The following is a 20976-nucleotide window of genomic DNA, read 5'->3' as shown; positions in this document are numbered from 1 at the left end:
ACGGGGCATTTTCCATTGAAAACTTTATCTCTGGCAAGCGTGCCACCACATCCTGGGCTTGTTTGTCCTGCAAGAGCAGCGAACTTCTCAGGAAAATATAGCTACCTGGTCAGCAAAGCCTGATAGGCTTTGTTTATTAGCGGCTAAATATTAAACCCTCGGCAAACAGGGCTGGGTGATACCCCTCGGGGCCGGGAGTGGGGCTGGGGCTGTGGGGCCACAACACGGTGCCCCACAGGCTGCCGGCCCTGGGCAGCAGCAGGACAAAGCCTCCCCAGAATGCTGCCCTCAGCACGGCCTCAGAAATGTACCTTTCTCCAGGCAAGGAAAAGGAGCAAGCAAGGCTGAACAAAGATTAAAAGGTTTCTTGCTATGGATGGGGACTTCTCCATCACTGAACCTCCCGGTGCCTTGATTTGCACAGGCAGCGTGTCTCCAACCACGCCGGTGCTGCCCCAGAAACCCACTGCTCCGGCACATCAAACTGCGTCCTTCAAGGCTGCCTGATTCATCTCGCAGAGCCTCGGTAAAATTTGTTTTCAGTGATCAGGCCAGTGATACCAAAACGGTATTTGCAACTGAAGCAAAGGACGGGCCTAAATCTTACACGGTGTCTCTGCAGCGGTGCCAAAACGAAGTCCAAACAAGCCCATTTCCTCTCCCCGTGTTTTAGGTAACCAAAGAGCAGCATTTTGATCTGCTCAGACTCTTCATGGAATGACTTTTCCTGCCGCACTTGAAGGGAACCTGACAAACACATCAACAAAGCCTGACCCACTTTAGCAGAACAAGAACGACACCAAGCAAGGGAGCGGGGATTTCAATCAAGTCCTTAATGCAGTCCTATTAGCACGTCCCTGCTACACGGATCCGGATAAATCGATCCTGACAAGTCTGTTCTCTGAACAGGGCAAGAATTAAAACCTGCACCACGCCAGTGCAGGGCAGTGCTGCCCTGGGACCCACATATCCACATACACAGGGACGCACACATACATACTGTCCCCCTCCAGCACCTTTCCAAAGCACAGTGTGTGCAGCTGGGGTGTCAGGAAGCAATCCTTGCCCACGCTGGGTGCTGGGTGCTGCTGCAGGCTCTCGCAGCGTTGCTTCGAGGCTCTCATTGCATGTCGAGAGCTCCAAACGCCGCCGCCTCACGTGTTTGGCGGCACGTGTTTTGCGGCTAGCTCATTGTTTGCAAATAACAGCAAGGACACTGCTGAGTCAAGCACGCTACGGGCGATACCAGCAGGGGCCCAGAGCTGATTTTGCCCAGTGGTACTGGGCACTTTCCTCTTTAGGGGTGGGTTTGACACCCCCAACTCACACTCCAAGCTCTGCGGGGTGAGTTTTGCCCCTTTGCACTTCGTGAAGATTGAGGGTGGGAGGCAGCAAAGCTCAGAGCTGCCTGCACCAAGAGATGGGCCAGGCCGGGGGCTGCGGCCGGTCTGGCTGTGTGTTTTCCTGGATCCATGTTTCTGCGTAGCTGACCTTGTGCAAGAAGCTCTCCGCGCTCTCCTTGCCCACGCGCTGGCTCGGATACCTCCCCCGGGGGGGGACTGCAGCCCTGGCAGGCCCCCACGTTTGCTCAGCGGTGGCGTGGCATCAGCGAACATCACGAGATCGCCGGACACTCCCCGCGCCCTTGGCTCGTCCCCCTTCTCCCCCCCCGAATTTTGGTGCACTCAAGCTCTGGCCTTCACGGCCGGGTCAATGCCCTGCGGCTCTGACATCCAACCCGGAGCCACAACCAGCTGGGCCAAGCCTCCTCTGCCTCAAATTTTCCCCAAATGCTAGGTTTTCCTTGGATGTGGAGGCCACTCTCCTCGAGGGTGGCATCTCCTGGGCCATGGGACGATGGCCTTCTCCCCACGGCAGCCCCAGGATGGGACATTGCCGAGTTCCCCTGGCACTGGGTGGCTCTGGTGCTTCAGATGTGTTTGGATGATGCTCAGCTTACGGCCCCCTCATTCCTGGCACCATCCCTCAAAGCACCAGGGACACCAGGGCCTGAAATGGGCCCAAATTTCCACCTGATCAAAATTAGGGGGATGCTGGGCAGGAATCTCTGCAGGCTCGCAGCCACAACCCGGCAAAAAGGGCCAATGTTCTCATGCTGCTGACCACAGCCCCAGGCTGCTTGCCCAGGGGCCGACAGGAGCTGTAACTTCTTATTCTTATCGCCCCGTGCCAGGTGGCCACAACCCTGACAGCACCTCCCTGACTTTGCGCTACAGACTTATCCCACCACAGCAGCTTGGCAGGCCTTTAAATAGAAAATTCGGGTCGACAATGTGGTACCGGGGCAGGATGGAGAGATAAAGTTCGACACAATGATAGCCACGTAGTAAAAAATGATAACAGAGCTGGTGGCGATCACACTGTAAGCTCCAGATGGACGGCAGAGAGAGAGGGGCCTGGTGAAATGCCAGACCATCCTCATAAAAATGTCAGGTCGTTGTAAGGAAACATTGGTGAGAGGCACGGAGCTGCATGGTGCTCTGTTAAATAGCCGGTGGTAAAACTCCCCCAAATTACCTTTGGAAGCAGGCATGAGATGCAATTTGTACAGAAATGACAGGAAAAAAAGAATAATATTAGCATTGCAAAGAAACAGGCAATAAGAGGCTCCAGACAGGCTTTATTTGATCAGCTGTTTTTTAGGATAACAGGTTAACCAAATGTTTGGGCAAGCAATGAGCTTATGTGATAGCTTCAAGATGTGAGAGATCAGATGGTCTGGAGACATCTGCACATTTCAGAACCTGGATGTCCGACAAGTAAATTATACAAAGAGTGCAATCTACATACTGATAAAAAACAGGACAATCATTTGCACTTTGGGTTTATTACCAAATCTAGGGGGGAAATTATTCTTTTCATTCAACGCTAAGGATCTTTGTTCATGCTTTAGCTGCCTCACTAGGAATTTTCAGAGGTTGCTCACTCAAACCTTTCGGCTGAGGATCTGAAAGTGGGTGAAAACCAGACTGAAAATTAGGAAGATCTGCAGAGCAATGAGAGCTCCATCAGAGAACAGCGGGAGGGCCAGACACAGCCCTTCCAGCTGAGATGGAGACCCTGGCAGGGTTTTAAAGTGATGTGGAGGGTGAAGATCATGTTGAGGGTGATGTCTACCTATTAGGAACTGCACTACAAGGATGTAACCCGGGCCATCGAAGAGTCACCCTGTGGGGATAAGGGTCTCACAGCCTGGAGCTCTGCAAGGGCAGGTGAAGATTAGGGCCGAGGTCCCCGCAGTCCTCTCCAGGGCTGTGGACACACCAGTCATGGTAGAGGCAAGAGGCTGACACTCAAATTGTGACCACACAGTCTCATCTGATCGATTCACCAGCGTCTTTGGTAACGGAGGAGCCAGTGGCACCACTTCCTCACTGCAAAACATCTTCTTTCTCCCCTGAACTTGTCAGGAGACATGTCAAGTCCCAAAGGATGGGAATGGGTCACCTGAAGGAGCTGGAGGAGCTGTTCCCATGAGAAAGGGAAGGTGCGAGGCAGGGACAGGGCTGAATGCCACCGAGATAAAGCTGCGTGTTCCAGCTGCTGTGGGAACATGTGAACCAAAATGGGAACTGAATGGCACAAAGAAATGCTGATTGACAGCGCTGTAGTTGTGTTTGAATGGTATCTGCATGTTGTCACCTACCCTAATGACTGCCTGACTCACCCATCAGAGGCAGGCATCCAGCAGCCTAGCAATTAACCACACTCCTCAATAAAGTCAAGGGGAGAGTTAAACCCAGCACGGTACAGAAGAAAACGACCCCCGTGAGGCTGAATTGAATCTCGCTTTAGAAAAGCCCATAAAACAACGTGCAGAAACGAACCTCTCTGCTCAGCCCCACGCAAAGGACGCAGCATCCTGTACCTCCTGCTTGGCTCAGTCAAGGACCGTAAATCCCACCAGCCTTCCCACAGGGATCTGCTCAGCAGGTCCTGGGCTCCCCGGGGCTCCTCGCACATTCCAGCACCGGTGCCCAAGCTGGGATCTATTCCTGACAGTAGGAACAAAGTGAACAATTGCATCTGCTATATTTAGAGCAAGCAGTCAATACTCCACGTGTACAAATGGTTACCAGCATTCTCATTTGATATATAAATAGCCCCTGTTTGCTTTTCGAAAGAAATTGCTTTGAAAAAATAGAAAATTGCCTTCCCAGTCATCCTCAGCCTATAACTAACTGATGAGCATGGAGGCCTATTTCAAATGAAAAATTATGTATTTTCTCAAAGCCAATCCAGGAAGCAAAACTCGTGATTACGGCTGGCATTATTATCGCTGTGTATTGATAGAGTGGTTTAAACATGGCAGCGGCAGTTTGCTGAAGCAAACTCGGAGGACCGTGGTACTGAGGGGCACCATCCCCGACCTCCTGGCTTCCAGGCAGGGCACCCTCTCCAACCACCTCCTTCACCTGCAGGTCAGGCATGCGAGAATCCCATTTCTTTCCCCTCTCCCAGCTTCACTCAGGTCCCAGCCTTGGCACCAGATTTCTGTCTCTGTCCCTCCAGATTCCTCCAGTTTTAAGTCCCAACTCTCTGCCAACGTTTTTCTTTCCCTCCAACAGATATACCCAGTGCTTCTTCCCTCACACAGAAAGCCAGCTCTTGTGTAGGCATCTATCTGTGTTACAAAACAGCTCGTCAGCCACCTCGATGCATTGTCCTCAGTTAGGTTAAAGTTAAACTAAGGACAGCAGTTAATGAAAAAACACGGCAGAAAGCTGAGATCTTATGGACACAACCAAACCCTGCTGGGGTAGAAGAGTGCAATGGTTACTCATTTAACACAGAATAACACAATTCCTCCCGCAAGGACCAGCGGGAAAGGCAGGGATGCACACAGGCTGGGGACACCCCTGATCTGCTGAGGGGCTGGGAGCTGTCCCTGCGGGGTGATCAGTGCGGACTGCGGGCTGTAGCGCTGGGAGAACAGACCCAGACCCTGGCATAGGTTGGATATTAGGAAGAACTTCTTTACAGAAAGGGTTGTTAGGCATCAGAACGGGCTGCCCAGGGAAGTGGTTGAGTCACCACCCCTGGAGGTCTTTCAATGGTGTTTAGATGTAGAGCTTAGCGGTACGGTTTAGTGGACGACTTGTTGGTGTTAGGTCAGAGGTTGGACTATGTAAGCTGCTGTCATTCTGTGACTAGGTGATCTTGGAGGTCTCTTCCAACCTGGGTGACTCTGTGACTCTGTGCCCGGATCCAGGCTCGGGCACGGGGCCTTGCTGCAGGCCCCAGCGCACGGCCCCAGGCTCAAGCCCAGGCCCTGGCGCACACCCCAGGCTTCGGCCCCAGGCCCCGGCCCCCGGCCCAACTCCAGCCCCAAGCTCCAGCCGCGGCCCCAGGCCCCAGCCGAGCCCTGGCCCCAGCGCAGGCCCGAGCCCCGGCCCAGCCCCGGCCGAGCTCCGCCCCGTGCCGTCACTGCGCGGCGCCGCGGCCGCGGGCTGGGGGCCGCCATGGCCTCGGGGGGCGCCGCCGCCCGGGCCCCCGCCGAGGAGCCGCCGTCGGCCGAGCCCCCCGCCGAGCAGAAGCCGCCTCCTCCTCCTCCGCCGCCGGCGCAGGAGGAGTTCTCCTTCCTGCCGCTCGTCCACGACATCATCAAATGGTAACGGCGGCCTCCGAGCCTCGGCACGGGCCTCCCCGAGCTTCCCCGGCTTGCCTGCGGGGCGCCGGGCCGGGAGTGCCCCGGGTGGGGAGCGGGGCAGCGGGGTGCCCCCCTGCAGGGATCCTCCTCACCCCCCCCCCCCTCCCAGCGTATCTCCCCTGCCCTCTGCCTCCTGGCTGGGGCTCTGGGAAGGGTGGCAGGAGCTGGCGCAGCCCCAAGCCCTGAGGCACACCCCTACCCGGGCGCTGTTTGGGTCACCGAGGTGGTGCCCAGGTGCACCGCCCGGCGCCAACACCCAGGAGCAGGAGCAGCGCGCTCGTGCTGGGTTATTGCTCTGCATAACCCCGCCGTTTGGCTGGGAACTGCCTCAGAAAGTACAGGCAGTCCCGGAGCAGCAGCGCAGCCCGTTCCTGGGGTGTTGTAAAAAAACAGGATGGCTTCTGCAGCGTTACAGGTTGAATCGTTCTCTTCCTGGTTCGAGATGGGTGCTTTAGGGGTAAAGGCGTTTGCAAAAGGATCCTGAAAACTGGGGTGGTTTTGGCCTAGGGCAGCCCCGTCAGAGGTGAGCTCCCAGCAGGACCATGGCACTGCTGTGAACATCCATCCAGGGCCCTCTCTGTGCTCTCACTGGGGCACGGAAAGCACACGTTCCCCTGTTACCAGTTATGGGACCAACTGCCCGTTCCCTGCATGCTTGTATGGGGACCGAGGCTGGTTTGTTTCCTGCTGGTGTTTCGCTTGTACCAAACCTATCCGAGTGCTGAGAGAGGCTCACCCTTAACGACGGCACCGTGAGAGCCGTGGCAAGGAAAGACAAAACCCCCTGCCACACCAGTCCAGATGCAGGGCAGGCGTGAGAACACAAACCCCGGCCTCAGTTTCCCCACTGTGCTGCAGCTCCCCCTGAGGCTGACCCTGCGTGATCTGCCCAGACCACAGCGGGGAGCTTGAGCCCGTTGCCAGCTGCATCCCTGTGCATAAGCAAAGCGGGCAGGAGCCCTGGGCCGAGACCTGCCAGCCTGCGATTTGTCACCGAGCAGGTCGTGGCGACCCGCAGATGACAGTTCCCTGGATATCCTGTGCCCTGTCCTGCTCAGCCGCCCACTCCCACTACCCTGCTACCTCCACCGGGCTGGCACCTGGCTTTTCCTGGGCGGTGTGAGCAGAGGTAGCTGTGCTGAGCGGTGCTGCAGGCGTGTAGGACCGCAGAGCCGAGCGGTGGGATGTGTCGCCTCGTGTCCCTGACAGATGGCAAACGTATTATCCTTTAACACGGCCGCTAGACTCAGAGCCCAGCCCTGCTGTTTTGACACTGACTCAGCCCTGAAGACACCTCATCTCCAAGGTGACTCGGTGTTCAGGAGCGATGATGTATCGCGTAAATTTGCTTACACTCAAGGCCACGTGCTCTTTCCTGTCGTTTGGGTCCCCGAGAAAGTTTTCCCAAGCAGGGCTTGCTGTTATTTTCACCCTTGTACAAACAAACGGCATTGCTTGTGCGGTCCCAGCGCATGGCTCTACCACTCATCGGTTGTGCTGGCGTAACCAGGAGCCCCAGGTGGGATGTGGTGGAGTGACACCAGTGAAGGAGAGCTAGGGAAGCCTGTGAGGGGTTTCAAGAACTCTGTCCTTTAAGGGATGTCCTAAACGTGCTCCTTCAGCACAGGCTGTGGCTGGACATTGCATTTAATCCTGGGTTATTGCAGGTGGCTGAATCTCTGCTCTTCCTCTCACCTCTGTCCATGCCCTCAAAGAGAGAGTCGCTTCAATGTCTTGATCCAGCAGGGAAACCACCCAAAAATTAAAAAAAAACAAACAAACACAAAAACTGAAATAATTATTCCTTGGATCAACCACCTGGACAGACAACTATCCATTCTCTAGGTGTAGGTAAGGGAATAAGCCTCGGAGAGTCCTGGATGGCCTTTTTAAAGCCACCCTGCAGCTATCGTGGATTAAAGGCAGTGTCAACCCATCCTTCCCCAGACGTGCAGCGTGTGTGTGTGCCTGTATTTTTCCACTGCCGACCTGACCGTAAATGCCTGCATAATGGGGATACATTATAGTACCAGCTGCAGTTTTATTTAGAAGAGAGTAATGAATATTTTGTTCCGACAGGCTTTTGAAACGAACAGGACCATCTGGTTAAAAGTTTTGCTCTCAGCCATGTCACGATTCCCCAAAGTTATAATCAAGCACCTCTCAGCCCTGGTCATGCCAAGGAGGTTTATTTTTAGGGCTGGCTATTGAACGGGCTCCCAGATTTCAAAGGCCGTTAGAATCCCGCTTTCGCTATTAGCAGGCGCCCTGGAAGCGCAGACTTGCTTTTGCCTGGAATCGTAAAACTTCTCGCTGCTGCTAACAAAGCTGAGGCAGATACTAATGAGGGTTTGAGGGCAGACGCTGCCTCAGACAACACTGATCCTTGAAAAGCACAGAGCTGGCTGCAGAAGCAATTGTGCTGCTCTTAAAAAATAAGCTGTCACTTCTCTTTTATTAGGTATACATCCCCAGAGAGTCGTTTTAAAGCTCCAAAGTACCATTTTCTCTGCCATTGGACACTCTCTCTGATACTTTGGGGAACAATTTCCATTTTCTGCTGTCAAGCTGTTTGACTGCATTGATTTTTCGGATTACTTCAGCAACAGGTCACAGGCGAGCCTGAGATCTTTTTTCACAGGTGCCTACACACAACACACATGCATAATCTTACCGTCCCTAAAGAGAGATACCGAAAAAAAATAAAGAGTGAGAATTTAGCCTATTTTGTGGTAATGTTTTAAAGCTCTAAACCAGCTCCTGACCAGTGGAATGGGACCTAAGGTAACTGCATTGTGTGCTGGAAATTACCAGGAAAGCAGTTTGTCTCAGAGGCTACCCAGTCCGTTTATCTATCTGTGGTTATTTTATTGGCAGAGGTGAATTAGGTGTGTGTAGCTAGATACCAGGAGCAAAAGTTTCCCAGTGAATTCCAGTTTAAGCCTTGATTACACTGGAAATAGCAATCCCCACATCGGGCTGAAGGCACCTTTCCAAAAGCAGGCGTGAATAGTGTCTCTGTTTTCTCTCCTCTGCAGCATGGACAAGGACAGCCAGGATGTTCACCAGGTGCTGAATGAACTCAAGAACAAGTTCCAGGAGATGAGGAAGCTGATCAGCTCCATGCCCGGCATCAGCGTCAGCCCGGAGCAGCAGCAGCAGCAGCTGCAGAACCTACGGGAGCAGGTCCGGACCAAAAACGAACTGCTGCAGAAGTACAAGAGCCTTTGCATGTTTGAAATCCCCAAGGAGTAGGAAGGGAGCAGCTCTGCTCGCAGGGTCAGGGGTACCTCTCCTGGCTGAAGCAGAGAGAAAAAGGTGTCAGAAGTTTACTTTTCTTTCTTACGTGCTTTTTTTGTCACATTGCTCTGAAGTCGTGTCTGTGGATCACAGGCATGTGACACCGAACCAGAACAGTTCTTGTGTGCCTCACATACGACGATTACAGCGGTGTCTTCACGTTGATCTGCTGTAGGACTGTGTGCATTTATATATGCATCTCTGGTTTTTCTCTCCATGTGTGAGTTTGTTTTTTTTTTCATTCAAGCAAGCAGGGGGCATTGTGTTTTCTCCTCACTAAAGGTCAAAATACCCGCTGGTTAAGCTGAAAAGGAAAAAGGGGGCATTTTCTGCATTTTTTTATTCGCTTCTGAATGGACAAAAGCAGCCAAACATCAAAAGGGAGCATAAGAGGGAAGCACGAGCTGTTTGGCCCTGCTGCTGGAAAGGGTCTCTGGGGCACTTTGCAGTTTGTGTGTATAAAAGAGGAACGATTGCTCTCAGTCAGTTTTGTATGTCTCTCTCTTTCTCTGTTTTTAAACAAGTGGTGGTTGTGTCTGAGATGAGTCAAGTAAAGATTTAGAAACTCCAAACTGCCCCCGTTGTGTATTCACTGAGTGCATGTGGGCTGAGCAGGGGTAGGACTTGGGCAGTACAGAGCAAGTGCGTAGCCTGGGCCCAGCTCCTCTCTCTTAACATCACTTTTTTGGAAGGGGGGTGACTTGGGAAAGCAAAACGGGCTGCCAGGGGAGTGGATTTCAGCGTGCTTTGGGTGCGTTGGTCCCCCACATCTGCTTGGGGGAGCACAGCTTGTAGGCAGTACGCTGGGCATCTTACTCCTGACGCAGAAGAAGGGAAAGCAGAATCAAACCAGCAGGTGTAAATGACAACAGCTTTTAGTTGCTCCGTAAGTGACAGAAGTCAGGCTCAACAGGATGGGGCAGTTCCGTATCTTAAGTGCTCCAGGGGCTTCCCACAAGTGCAAATATTTGAGTGGCTTGAACATTTGCCAGTGGCTCGTGGAAAGCTCTCGAATGCGGCATTGTGTTCAGATGGATCCCAGAACTCCCTGTCCTCTGTCCTCCCGCTGCTAGCGGTTACGGTGTCGGATGACAACCTGGTAAGCAGCACGGCATCTCAACCGACTAACAAATATGTGACGGAACCTTTAATCTCATGGTTCTCCGAGTTACGCTGAAAGAAGGTGCGCGTCAGCAGTGGGGGAGTGAAAAACCAGCCAGGGAAGTACAGTATCTGTTGAGAACCAGCATCTGAGGGCCGGTAGCCTTCGTGCCCTCAAAAGAAGAGAAGCAAGATCTGTTTGGGTACGATTTTGCTTCCCTAAGCCAAGAGGCAGGTAATTATGCTCGCTGGGAGCTGGGATGGTTGCAACTCACCTGTAGCCTAGAGATTGCTCTGTTCCCGCTGGAGTTGCTTTACTAGTAATTTCTTTGGGACGGTGCCAGCGTGTAAACTCTGAGCAAAGCAGAACACCAAGATAAACAAAGCACAATGTACACGCTTTTTATTACCGAAATTACCTTTCTTCCAGCCGTTGCCTGTCCCAGTTCAATAAATTCTTGTGTCTCATGCCTGGACGGAGGTTTCCCTTCTTTTGCCAGTTGCTGTTCCTGAGAAACAAGGGCGTATGAAGAGCTGGAAGAAACAAAGTGTTTTCCAAAGAAATGTCTGGCACTTAATACAGGAACAAGTTAACTCTGTTAACTCGAATCCAAGTTTTAGACCAAACTGAAGAGGTTTTGTTTGCAATCTCACTCACCCACCTTACTTTTATGGCTTCAGTAGAATTTTTCCTCATTAAAATGTATTAAATGTAAGTCTGTTCTGCAACTTGAGGGCGGAATGGGGTTGCTGAAAATGATCTGAAACAGAAACAGGCTGCTTCTGAGAACCTGAAGCTGGCGAGAGCTCCTCTTCAAAGAGCTTTCACCTTATCCTTTCACTTCCAGCAATGGTTGCTGTGACTTAACTATTACCAAGAGATTAAAAACCATCAGATGCAAAGGTGACCTTTCAAGCAAAGTACTTCCTTTACTCATGTTGCAAAATAAAAACAATATCCTGGACAGGGCGCAAATGAATCAGTCTCTGTTGACATCATTAAAGTGTGTTTATTTAACCGGGAAAAGGCATGAAACACAATAAGCTCTTTATAATTAAATGATGTCATTTTCCTTGGTTTCTGCAGTGAATGACATGCCAATGCCCGGTGTGTCATGAAGTTGACAGGATCGCAAATCAGCGGTACCCAGTGAAGTGTGGAAAGAGTTCTGGCTCAGTGACCTGCTTGAGTAACAGCTTGCGTGGCCCCTCGTTACCCTGTGTGGCAAGAAACCGGCTGCTTTCAGAGACAGAAACCTTTGCACTGGGAGTCGGGGAAAGTGGTGTAATAAAGGGATTGGGTTGAGAGGCGACTTTTAGCGCCTCGGAGCTGGGCTCGGGTCTCGGTTTGACAGGATTTGGTTTTGCTTTGGGGACTGGCAAAGAGAAAAAAGCAGACCCACAAGTGTCATTTGAAAAAGATTTTTTTTTTTTATTTTGTAGAAAAAATAAAACATCAAGTTTCACCCATGGTAGAAACACTTGAAGATTTTTTGTTCATGTCAGTGACAAGCAATACCTACATAAAGTGCCTATTATGTTCTCATTAAAAAAACCCTTCCCACTCCCCCCGCCCCCCAAATCTTGCAAATCAGACAAGACAAATGTAAACAAGAGTCAGTTTTTGGTCCATTGGGGCCGTAACTCTGCAATGTCTTTGCAACAGCTTAGGAGTGTCTTCTGCACGTGTCTTGCAAACACAGACAAACACACGACACAGAGCCAGAGTCCGTGCACGGCTTCTCAAGTAATAACGAAACAAAACAAAAACAAACCCAAAGCCCCAAGTGGATTCTCACAGGTCTCTGCCCTCCCTCCTGAGAGCGATGCCCTGGCCCAAGGCTGGGCGTTTTGGGAGGGAAAGAAACACGAGGTCTGCGCCCTCCGGGCTCATCCTCCCTCCTCGCCACCCATCCGCCCTTTCTCCGTCTCTCTTCCCCAGAGGAGGCTGCTCCTGGCACCCCCCCTCCTGCGCTCCAAATCTTCCCCCGCCGCATCCCCCTCTCCCAAAATGTGCCCCGGGGGTGGGAGCCGAGGAAAGCCGACCCACGGGAGGAGGGAGGCTGGGGAAGAAGCAAGTCCCTCTGCCCGGGTGGGCGCCTGCCCACCCTCCTGCCTGCCCAAAGTCACTTCGGAACCGAGCCTCTTTCCCCCTCCCTGCCTTCCTTCCTTCTTTCCTTCCTTCCTCCGCGTCTGCGGGGGCTCCTAGCTGATCACGCAGCGGTCCTTCTCCTTGCCGTGCCCGCCGCCGATGGCTTTCTCCCGGATGTACATGAGGTCGCTGTGGACGCTGGGCCGGCGGGCGAAGGGAGCCACGATGCCGTACGCCTCCTCCGCGCCGCCCCGGCCGCCCTCTTTGAGCAGCTTCTTGCCTTTCAGCGCCTTCTTGTGCAGGATGTCGCAGTACTGGACGGAGACCTTGCGGTGCAGGTCGGGGCTCATCTCGCTGGGCAGCTTGGCCATGGCGAAGAGCGCCTGGAACATCTGGTCCAGGCTGCTGTTCTTCTTGGCCGAGATCTCGAAGTAGGCGCATTTCTTGGGGTCTCCCCCCACCAGCTGCTCGATCTCCCGGGGCTGCACCTCCCGGTAAAAGTCCCGGTCGCCCTTGTTGCCGCAGATGACCAGGGGCACCTCTATGTTCTCCTTGGTTTTGTTCTTCAGGCACGACTTGGTCTCCAGGATTTGCTGCTTCAGGCGCTGCACCTCCTCAAAGGAGTCCCGGTTGTCCAGGCTGAACACGAGGATGAACACGTCGCCTGGGGACAAAGCGGGGACGTGAGATGGTTGCGGGGACGGGGACACACACCGAGACCCCCCCCAGGGAAAGCCATACAGAGACCGGGGAGGGACGGACCGGGCAGCACTCCCCTTTACACCAAACCAAGTTACCCACCCCCGTGCACCCACAAAATCCCACCTCCCTCCTCCCGGGGCTGGAAAACCCATCCCCAAAGCGAGCAATAAACCCCCAAATCCACCAAGAACCCCCCCCCCCATTTCCTCCCGGCGCTCCCCAGCCAAGTACCTGTGAGGATGGAGAGGCGGCGCATGGCCGGGAAGGGGTGGTTGCCGGACGTGTCCAGGATGTCGAGCTGGTAGACCTCGCCGCGGATGCTGTAGAACTTGCGGTGGAAGTCCTCGATGGTGGGGGTGTACTGCTCCTCGAAGCGGCCGGTGAGGAAGCGCGAGACGATGGCCGTCTTGCCCACCTTGGAGGAGCCCAGGATGACCATGCGGTAGCAGTTCTTGGCGGGGATGCTCAGCTCGGCCTCGCTGGGACACATCTTCTTGATCATCGCTGCCAGTTTCATCGAAGCCGGCGAAGGCGCGGCTGGCGCCGGGAGGACGACGACGAGGAAGAGGAGGAGGAAAGAGGAGGAAGGCGAAGGGGTGCCCGGCTGCTCAGCACCTCTCCCCCCTGGCAGGAAAGGGCCGCTGTGAGCTCCGCACGGGCTCCGCCGCCGCGTTATATGGAGGTGGCAGCGACCGCCCCTCGGCGCGTCACGGCCCGGGGCGGCGGCGGCTGAGTCAGCGCCGGCCCCGTCCGTCCCCCCCCTTCCCCGTCCCCCCCCCCCTTCCCCGCTCCCGGTGCTGCCCCGGCCGGGATGCTGCGGGAGCCGGGGAGCCGCATCGCGACCCCCCCCTTCCCCTTCCCCGGGTCCCTGTGCAGCAGATGGAGACTCCCCCCCCGCAACGCGGGGCGAGTCCCAAAGGGATCTCAAAGTCCCGCTGGGATTGGGGCGCTTTTGGGGTGCGGGGGGACAGGGGAGGTGGTGGCCCGCCGGGGGCTGCAGCCCCGGGAAGGAGGGGTTTTGGGTCGGGCTTTGTGGGGAAACCCCAATCCGACCCCAGCCCCAGCCCGACCCCAGCCCCAGCACGACCCCATCCTCATCCCCAGCCCTACCCCAGCCCCTGCCCCACTCCCAAGACGACCCCAGTCCCAGCCCCATTCCGACCCCAGCCCCATCCTGACCCCAGCCCCATCACCAGCCCTAACACAGCCCCATCTCCAGCCTCATCCCTACCCCCTCTCCAACCCCAACACGACCCCAGCCCTACCCCATTCCCATCTCCATCCCCAAGACAATCCCATCCCCAGCCTGCCCCTAGCCCCATCCCAATCCCAGCCCCTTCCCCAGCCCTACCCCATCCCCATCCCCATCCCTACCCCATTGCCATCCCTATCCCATTCCCATCTCCATCCCGACCCCATCCCCATCCCGACCCCATCCCCATCCCTACCCCATCCCGACCCCATCCCCATCCCGACCCCATCCCGACCCCATCCCCATCCCCTCCCCATCCCGACCCCATCCCCATCCCCTCCCCATCCCGACCCCATCCCGACCCCATCCCCATCCCTACCCCATCCCGACCCCATCCCCATCCCATCCCCATCCCCATCCCTACCCCATCCCGACCCCATCCCCATCCCTACCCCATCCCGACCCCATCCCCATCCCGACCCCATCCCCATCCCCTCCCCATCCCCATCCCCTCCCCATCCCCATCCCGACCCCATCCCCATCCCTACCCCATCCCGACCCCATCCCCATCCCCTCCCCATCCCCTCCCCACCCCACCCCCAGCCCCAGCCGCCTGCAGCCCCGGCTGCCCCCACTAGAGCGCGGCCGAGGGCCCCGCCGCCGGCCCGGGCAGCGCAGGCGGCAGCGGCCGGGCAGGGCCGGGGCTGCTGGGCCCGGGGCACGGCCGGGGAGGGGGAGGAAAGGATGGTGGCAGGGGGGCGAGGGTGGGCTTGGGGCGGCCGGGGCTCGCCGGAGCCCCTCTGCTGCGCGGAGAGCTCGGCGCGATGGGTGAACGGGAGGTGGGACGCAGGGAAAGCCGAGCTGGCAGCAAGCTGATGAGAAACTTCGACTCAAAGCACCTCTGAGGGTCCAGGAGTAAAAGAAAAAAGCAAAATTTGATGCTTAAGCGTGGTTCGGAATAGCAGGGACCTCACCTACAGCACCGCAAGGGACCCCGGGGTAGAAGAAGGGGATTTACGGGGCACGGGGCGTTTCACCGGCACTGCTTCGGAAATGGATGCTGCTGAGCTTTGCCGGCTCCTCTGAGGGTGTTCTCACACCCGGACGTTGATTTTTAGCGCTCCAGAGAAACGCAGGGGAGCTGCAGGTGCCCGCGGGGTGGGAGGAAGGAGCAGGTACAGCCCCTGGCAGCCCCACCACCGCCGGCCCCGCAGCAGAAGCCGCAAGGAGACGTCGGGGAGGGAGAGCGGGATGGGTTCTCGTGCTTATCGATCTGTGCGTGAGACAGCACAGAGGCTTAACAGCCGCTTCTAAAGCACAAATGTATCACCCCCAAATAACAAAAAGATCATTTAATTGAAGCAGTTGAAGGAAAACAACAGGAGGAATAGGAAGTACGTACCTCTGGGGGACAGACAAATCAAATACCTTGATTGGAGTTTATTGTTAACCGTACAACTATTAATAGTGCTAGGAGTCAGTAAAAATAGCCTGCTCGAACCTCCTCTTAGGTTAGCAGGCTTCAGCAAATGGAAAATCCATTTGCTTGCTCCAAAAGGCTCTTTGGAGACAGCAGAGGCGCGGCTGCACGGGCTGGGGCAGGGGGCACGAAGGGGGCTGCTCAGTGGGGACCCCCGGGTGCAAGGAATGGGACCCTGGGGCTGGATGGGCCCCGCAGGGCTTCATCCGTCAGCAGAGGACGTGGGCACCGTCCGCACCACCGGAGGCTCCTGCAGAGTCACGCAGAGCCCAAGGAGAGGAGCATTACGAGGCATTAGTCTCCGTCCCCCAGGATCATCTCGAAATTTGTCTGCTGCTGGAAGCAGAGCACATTTGCCAGGAGCCAGCTGCCTTTGATGGATGATAACGGAGCCAGCTCGCTGCAAGGCAGAGCCTTCCCACGGCTCTGCCCGTTAAAAATCACCACCTATTTCTGACCTGACTGCAAACAGCCCCAGCCCTACGCAGGGGCAGGTAAAACAGCATTTCCCCCTGCAGCTGCTGTACAACCTACATGGTTTGACCCCGCCGCTTGTGGGGTGCCAGCTTCTTGCCTGCTTCTGCAGGATGCAGGAGGCTCCCTGCTTGCTCACACGGCTGCTCAGTACAGCCAGAGCCTGGGGCAGGCTGCTGAGCACGAAACCCGGTGATCACAGGCACCTTTTCTGGAACTGAACATCTTCAGCACCGATCAATCCCTAGCTTCTTGCTGTTTCTTTTTTTGCACCCACCCGTGTTCTCCAGCTGCCTGCCGATGAACAAAACCCACCCCACAGCCACGAGCAAGTCACCGAGGAGAGGAAATTCCCCGAAAGTCGCACAAACATCCCAGCGACAGAACAAGCATCTCCCCAGGGCCCCTCTCGGACAGACTGTGCAAGCAGGAAAACAGAGTTCAGGGCAGCACCAGCCTCTGCAGACATGTAGGAAGCAAAATGTACCAGAAAGCATCAGCGCGCAGCGCGCAGCCAAGCCCAGGAAGAGGCGACCTGGAGGGATGCTCGGGAAAGGACAATTACATCAGCACATGGAGCTGGGGGTGGCCTCGCCCCGGGGCTGTGCTGGATCCGCGGGGTCCACGGGAGGCAAGAGCCCAGAACAGGACAGCCCGTTTGTGCCTTTCCCCCGGCACATCCAGCACCCCAGACCCCTCCTGGGCTGCAGAGCAGAGCAGATCTGACAGGAGCTCCTTATCTTGGCCAGCAGGACTCCCAGTGTCTGCATCAGGGCTTTGCACCCCCCGGCCCAGCGCTCCTGGCTCCCAAATTCCTGCTTTCCCCTCCCAGGACAGGGACCTGTTCCCCAGACCGGGACCATCTCCCTGTTTTCCCAGCTCCCTGGCCCTCGGCTCGCTCAGAAATAACCGCCGTGGGCTGAGCACTTCCCAGCAGCTGCAGGAGACCAGCGGGGCCGCGCGGGGCTCCAGCTCCTGCCCTGCTGCTCCCCTGGGACGGAGCGAGGAGGCGAGGGGAGCAGCTGGGGAGGGAAGGGAAGGGAGGGCTTAGCTCTCGCTTTTGCTTGTCCCCCTGGGGAAAAGCATCTGATTAAATCAAGACGCAGAATCCAGGGTGGCTATTAATTCCCTATATTATTAGCTTGTCTCATTTTATTAAATCTCCTTTAAGGCTTCTCAAAAGCAGCCCGTAATTCACAATGTATAATTTTTCCCAGATGAGACGCGGTGCAGAGGTGGGCCGCCCTGTCGCAGGGCGCCGGGTGCTGCTTTCGTTTGTTTCCTTCCCCCACCCCCTGCTTCTTTCGCCATGGCTTTCACGGCTCCCAATTCCTTTTTTTTTGGGGGAATATGATTAACAGAGAAATTGAAAGCTGGAGACACGTCTCCAGTCCCCAATTCCTTCCGTCACCTGGGCGAGAGCTCCATGGGAGGCACGGCCGCACGCCACAGCCTCGTGTGCACGGGGCAGCTTTGGCTGTGCCGTGCTCCCCTGACCGTCTGCATCGCTCCCCTGCTCCCATCCTTTAATTTTTTTGCCCTTGGGAATCGTGTCTGGTTACGGTTATCAGCCCTGCTTCCTGACGTTGATGGAAAGCCACCCAGGAGGGATTTTGTGCGACAAACTCACCAAAACCCACGGCTGCAGCTCGACGCCCGGATCTCGGCGCGGATCTGAGGATGCCGGGGCTTAGAGAGAAATGTCACCGGTAACTGGACCCAGGCAGCTACGGGCCTGGAATATAGGGCACGGGGGAGAGGGGGGCTCGATGACCCCAGCGGATGCATCGCTACAGATTTCGGGGGGGTTCCCATGGGAATTGCAGCAGCTGCCAGGGCTCTGGGGCAAAAATAAAAGGCCTTCGGAAGAGAGCGGAGCCTGAGAGGTGGCAGCGGTCGGAGATGGGCTCGAGCTGGCAGAGGGACGTGCAGCTGGTGCGGTGGGCACAGAGCCCGCAGGTTTTTGGTGTCCTGGTCCCACACGTGCCCCCGCTGCCCCAAAACCCACCGGGGGTCACCTCTGTCCCGGCTGCAGGCAGGGACGGAGCGGGCGCAGCCGGGTTCAGCCCGGGGCAGGCGAGCAGCTGAGCCCCAACGAGCCGCCCTGGGTAAACAACTGTCCTGCGAACAAAAAGCGCCATGGAAAAAGAAGCACATTCCTCTGCTTTCCTTTTTGCTTTTGGAAATAAGACCCCAGGATGATGCTCACAGCTTGGACAGCTCCGCAGGCTGCCCCAGGGCAGCTTTTTGGTGTGCTAATTAAAGAAAACAGCCTCGCAACTTGTCCTCTGGCACACGGAGGGAGCTACGTGCGTAAAGCCCCCCCAGTGGAGGTGGGATGGGGCAGGGGCAATCTGGACGCTGTTAACAGCCCGGGAAGGGTGATGTGAGGGGCAGGGTGATGGTGTGCGAGGGCTGCTGCTGCTCCGTGCTGTGGGGTCATCCCTGAAGCCTTGAAACAAGCCCTGGGATCGGAGGGACCCGAGGGGATCCCAGGAGCTCCCTGCATGGCTCCTGCTGCCGCGAGGCGCCCGCGCGGCTTGGTGGGCCCTGCTCCCACCAGGGTTTTGTTCAGCATCCAGCACCGGCGGTTTCACACCTGGAGTGAGTTCCTTGAGAGCTCTTTACCCATTGCATTTCTGCCTTGGGACAGTCTAAAGCCCAGGGCTGCTTTCCCTGTGCAGCGGAGACAGGGGAGCCTGGTTTATTCCTTCCCCTGTAAGGACACGGCTCATCGTGTCCCCTTCTCTGCACTAGGGGTCCCTGAGGGAGCAGTCAGTGCCCAAACGGCTCCTGCAAGCCCCACACCGCTGGGCATTGCTGTGCCCAAACCTCGGCTTTGCTTCAGCACCAAATCCCAACCCGTTTGCTGGTGCCAGACGAACCCACGTCCCTCCTCCTGTTGAACAGCTCAGCCTCCGTGTCGGGAATCGGTGCAGGAGCACCCTCCGGAGCCCCCAGTTCCCCCGTCCCCTCCCTCTCCGCCCAAACAGCACGACTGCAGACTCAGCAAGCCCCATGGGGCCGGGCCTGGCAGGACCCCGCAGGGATCGTGACTTCTCCTGCAGCCCCGTGCGTCCTGCCAGCTCCGCCGATGCGAGAAGCGCCGCCCGGCTTGCGACGTGTGTTTATTTTCTGTTACTGGCTGACGGTGTTCGTTCCCCGCGGACGGGCCGATGGCCTTTCCTCCCCCAGGTGAAGGAAGCGCAGCTTTGCTGGACGAAAGCAAACACGGGGTAGGGGTGGGGGTCACTGCAGAGCGCGGGGCTTTTGGGGCTGCGTCCCTGGCCCTGCCTCTCCCCAGCACCCAGCCGGTGCCGCGGCTGCCTTCGAGGAGAGGACGGCAGGATGCGGCCCCCACATGCAGCCCAGCAGCCCTGGGCAGAGCACCCCCACAGCGTGGAGCTGGTCCCTGATCCCCCCAAAATATCACATGCAGTTTTATGCCCTCGATAGCACGAGCAAACGCTCACATGCGTGTGAAGCACGTGCAAGGGAGGCATGCGGGGGAAAAACCCCGGCGATGTGTGCCGGTGGCACAGCGGCTGCCGGGTCTCTGCTGCCGAAAGGTGACCGGGGGCTGGACGCGGTGACCTGGCTGTCCCTGCCAGGCTGAAGTTGTCATTTAACCAATTTCTCCTTTTTCCCGGTGTTTGCGCTGGAGAAACGCGCCGAGCACAGAGGGATGCGTTATCTGCCGCATCTGCGCGCAGCCTCGCGCGCTGCTTTGCCCAAGGCTACAAACAAACCCCGCTGCCAAGCTCAAACAACCCAGCGAGCCCCGCGCCGCGTTTCCAAGACACGAGGAGTTGGGAACGATCCCCGGCCCACCTTCGCAGGGACCCCGCGTGGCGTCGCGGTGCTCCTGTGGAGCCGGGGGGGCGACCTGCCCCTGCCGGCACCGGGGCTGCAGCACGGCTTGTCCTTGGGGTCAGGGAGCCCCGGCCAGCGGGGCCGTGCCCTGGGGAGCTGGGAGGATGCCTGGAGTCCCGAGGTGCTGGGATGCACGGCCGGGCTGCCCTGGATCTGTCCCTGCCACGCACAAGAACCCCTCTTGGCGCTTCATCCCTGCGCTGCTCACAAAGGGCCATCACAGCACGTAAATAACCCCGGAGGTGTTTTTTTTTCCTGCTTTGAGGCCTCAGCTTTGGAAGCAGCAGGAGTCTCACAGCCTGCCTCGGAGGCCACGAGCCCATCCCTGTATTAGTGCAGGATCCGGCCCAGCCTCAGCCGGGTGCTGGGGATGGGATGGGGGGAAACAGCCCCAGCCCCCCCAGTGCTCTGTGCTCACGCTGCGGGTGTCACCCGCACCGCCTGCGTTCGTGGAAGCGTTCAATAATCGGGGAGGAACCGAGCTTTTTCCTTATAACTGGAGAGTCCCTTAATTCCCCCCGTCAAATACCACACATGAATAAATAATGGTTCCTCGGGGCTCTGCTCCCCATGGCGCAGCATGGCGCACGGTGCTCACCGCCGAGGACGGGTCCCAAACAGAAAGAACCCCCCCCCAAACACGGCAGAGAGGCAGGCTTGGGGTGTGTAGGTGGGTCTGAACATCACCGTTAAGTTCCTTGGTTTTGCTTTAGGGAATGGAGCAGGCGCCTCCGAAACGCCAAATCCCAGCTTCCCAGCAGGCAGAGCCACGTCTGCAGACACGGGACGCGCTCACCCCCACCAGCTGCTGCGGGAAGAGCCCCTAAAAAGGGTGATAGAGCCAGCACAGCCCCAAAAAGCTTTGTGAGATGAGAGCGGGAAGGACTGGGTGTGAAGTGGCAGACTCGGGGACGGGGTCTGCGACACTGCTCCCAGCACAGCTCCAAGCCCCTGTGCTTTCGGGATGGCACAAGCTTGCGAGGAAAGCGGCCGCATCACCGGGGTGTAGGGTGACAGACCCACCTGGGGACCTGATCCTGTCTGGGGACAGGAGCTGTGCGAGTGGGGTCCCTCCAGCCTCGCGGCGGGGA

At 56.8% G+C, this 20976-nt stretch overlaps 2 protein-coding genes across 3 annotated transcripts; one reads left to right on the top strand and one right to left on the bottom strand.

Annotated features, from left to right (window-relative positions):
* Nucleotides 1-5439: 5439 nt before the first annotated feature.
* Nucleotides 5440-9543, top strand: MED9 (mediator complex subunit 9). The gene is made up of 2 exons (XM_083799728.1): nucleotides 5440-5632; nucleotides 8710-9543. Exons 1-2 carry the CDS (start codon nucleotides 5484-5486, stop codon nucleotides 8924-8926), a joined length of 366 nt encoding a protein of 121 aa, XP_083655854.1. The 5' UTR covers nucleotides 5440-5483; the 3' UTR covers nucleotides 8927-9543.
* Nucleotides 9544-11480: 1937 nt separating this feature from the next.
* Nucleotides 11481-13532, bottom strand: RASD1 (ras related dexamethasone induced 1). Of its 2 annotated transcripts, none has more exons than XM_083799727.1 (2): nucleotides 13098-13532; nucleotides 11481-12757 (listed from the first exon to the last, which is right to left on the bottom strand). In XM_083799727.1, exons 1-2 carry the CDS (start codon nucleotides 13381-13383, stop codon nucleotides 11868-11870), a joined length of 1176 nt encoding a protein of 391 aa, XP_083655853.1. In that variant the 5' UTR covers nucleotides 13384-13532; the 3' UTR covers nucleotides 11481-11867. The 2 variants fall into 2 exon arrangements, with proteins under 2 accessions (XP_083655853.1, XP_083655852.1); XM_083799726.1 differs by having other exon boundaries at nucleotides 11481-12828; nucleotides 13098-13529.
* Between the last annotated feature and the right edge of the window lie 7444 nt (nucleotides 13533-20976).

Source organism: Anser anser, assembly GCF_964211835.1.
Source record: "Anser anser genome assembly, chromosome: 15".
Classification (NCBI taxonomy): domain Eukaryota; kingdom Metazoa; phylum Chordata; class Aves; order Anseriformes; family Anatidae; genus Anser; species Anser anser.
This window is presented reverse-complemented; position numbering and strand designations above follow the sequence as displayed.

Coding starts and splice junctions, on each gene's coding strand:
- MED9 (XM_083799728.1), top strand. CDS start 5,484: ATGGCCTCGGGGGGCGCCGCCGCCCGGGCCCCCGCCGAGGAGCCGCCG. Junction 5,633..8,709: donor GTCCACGACATCATCAAATG/GTAACGGCGGCC, acceptor TCTCCTCTGCAG/CATGGACAAGGACAGCCAGG.
- RASD1 (XM_083799727.1), bottom strand. CDS start 13,383: ATGAAACTGGCAGCGATGATCAAGAAGATGTGTCCCAGCGAGGCCGAG. Junction 12,758..13,097: donor CCGCCTCTCCATCCTCACAG/GTACTTGGCTGG, acceptor CGCCTGAAGCAG/CAAATCCTGGAGACCAAGTC.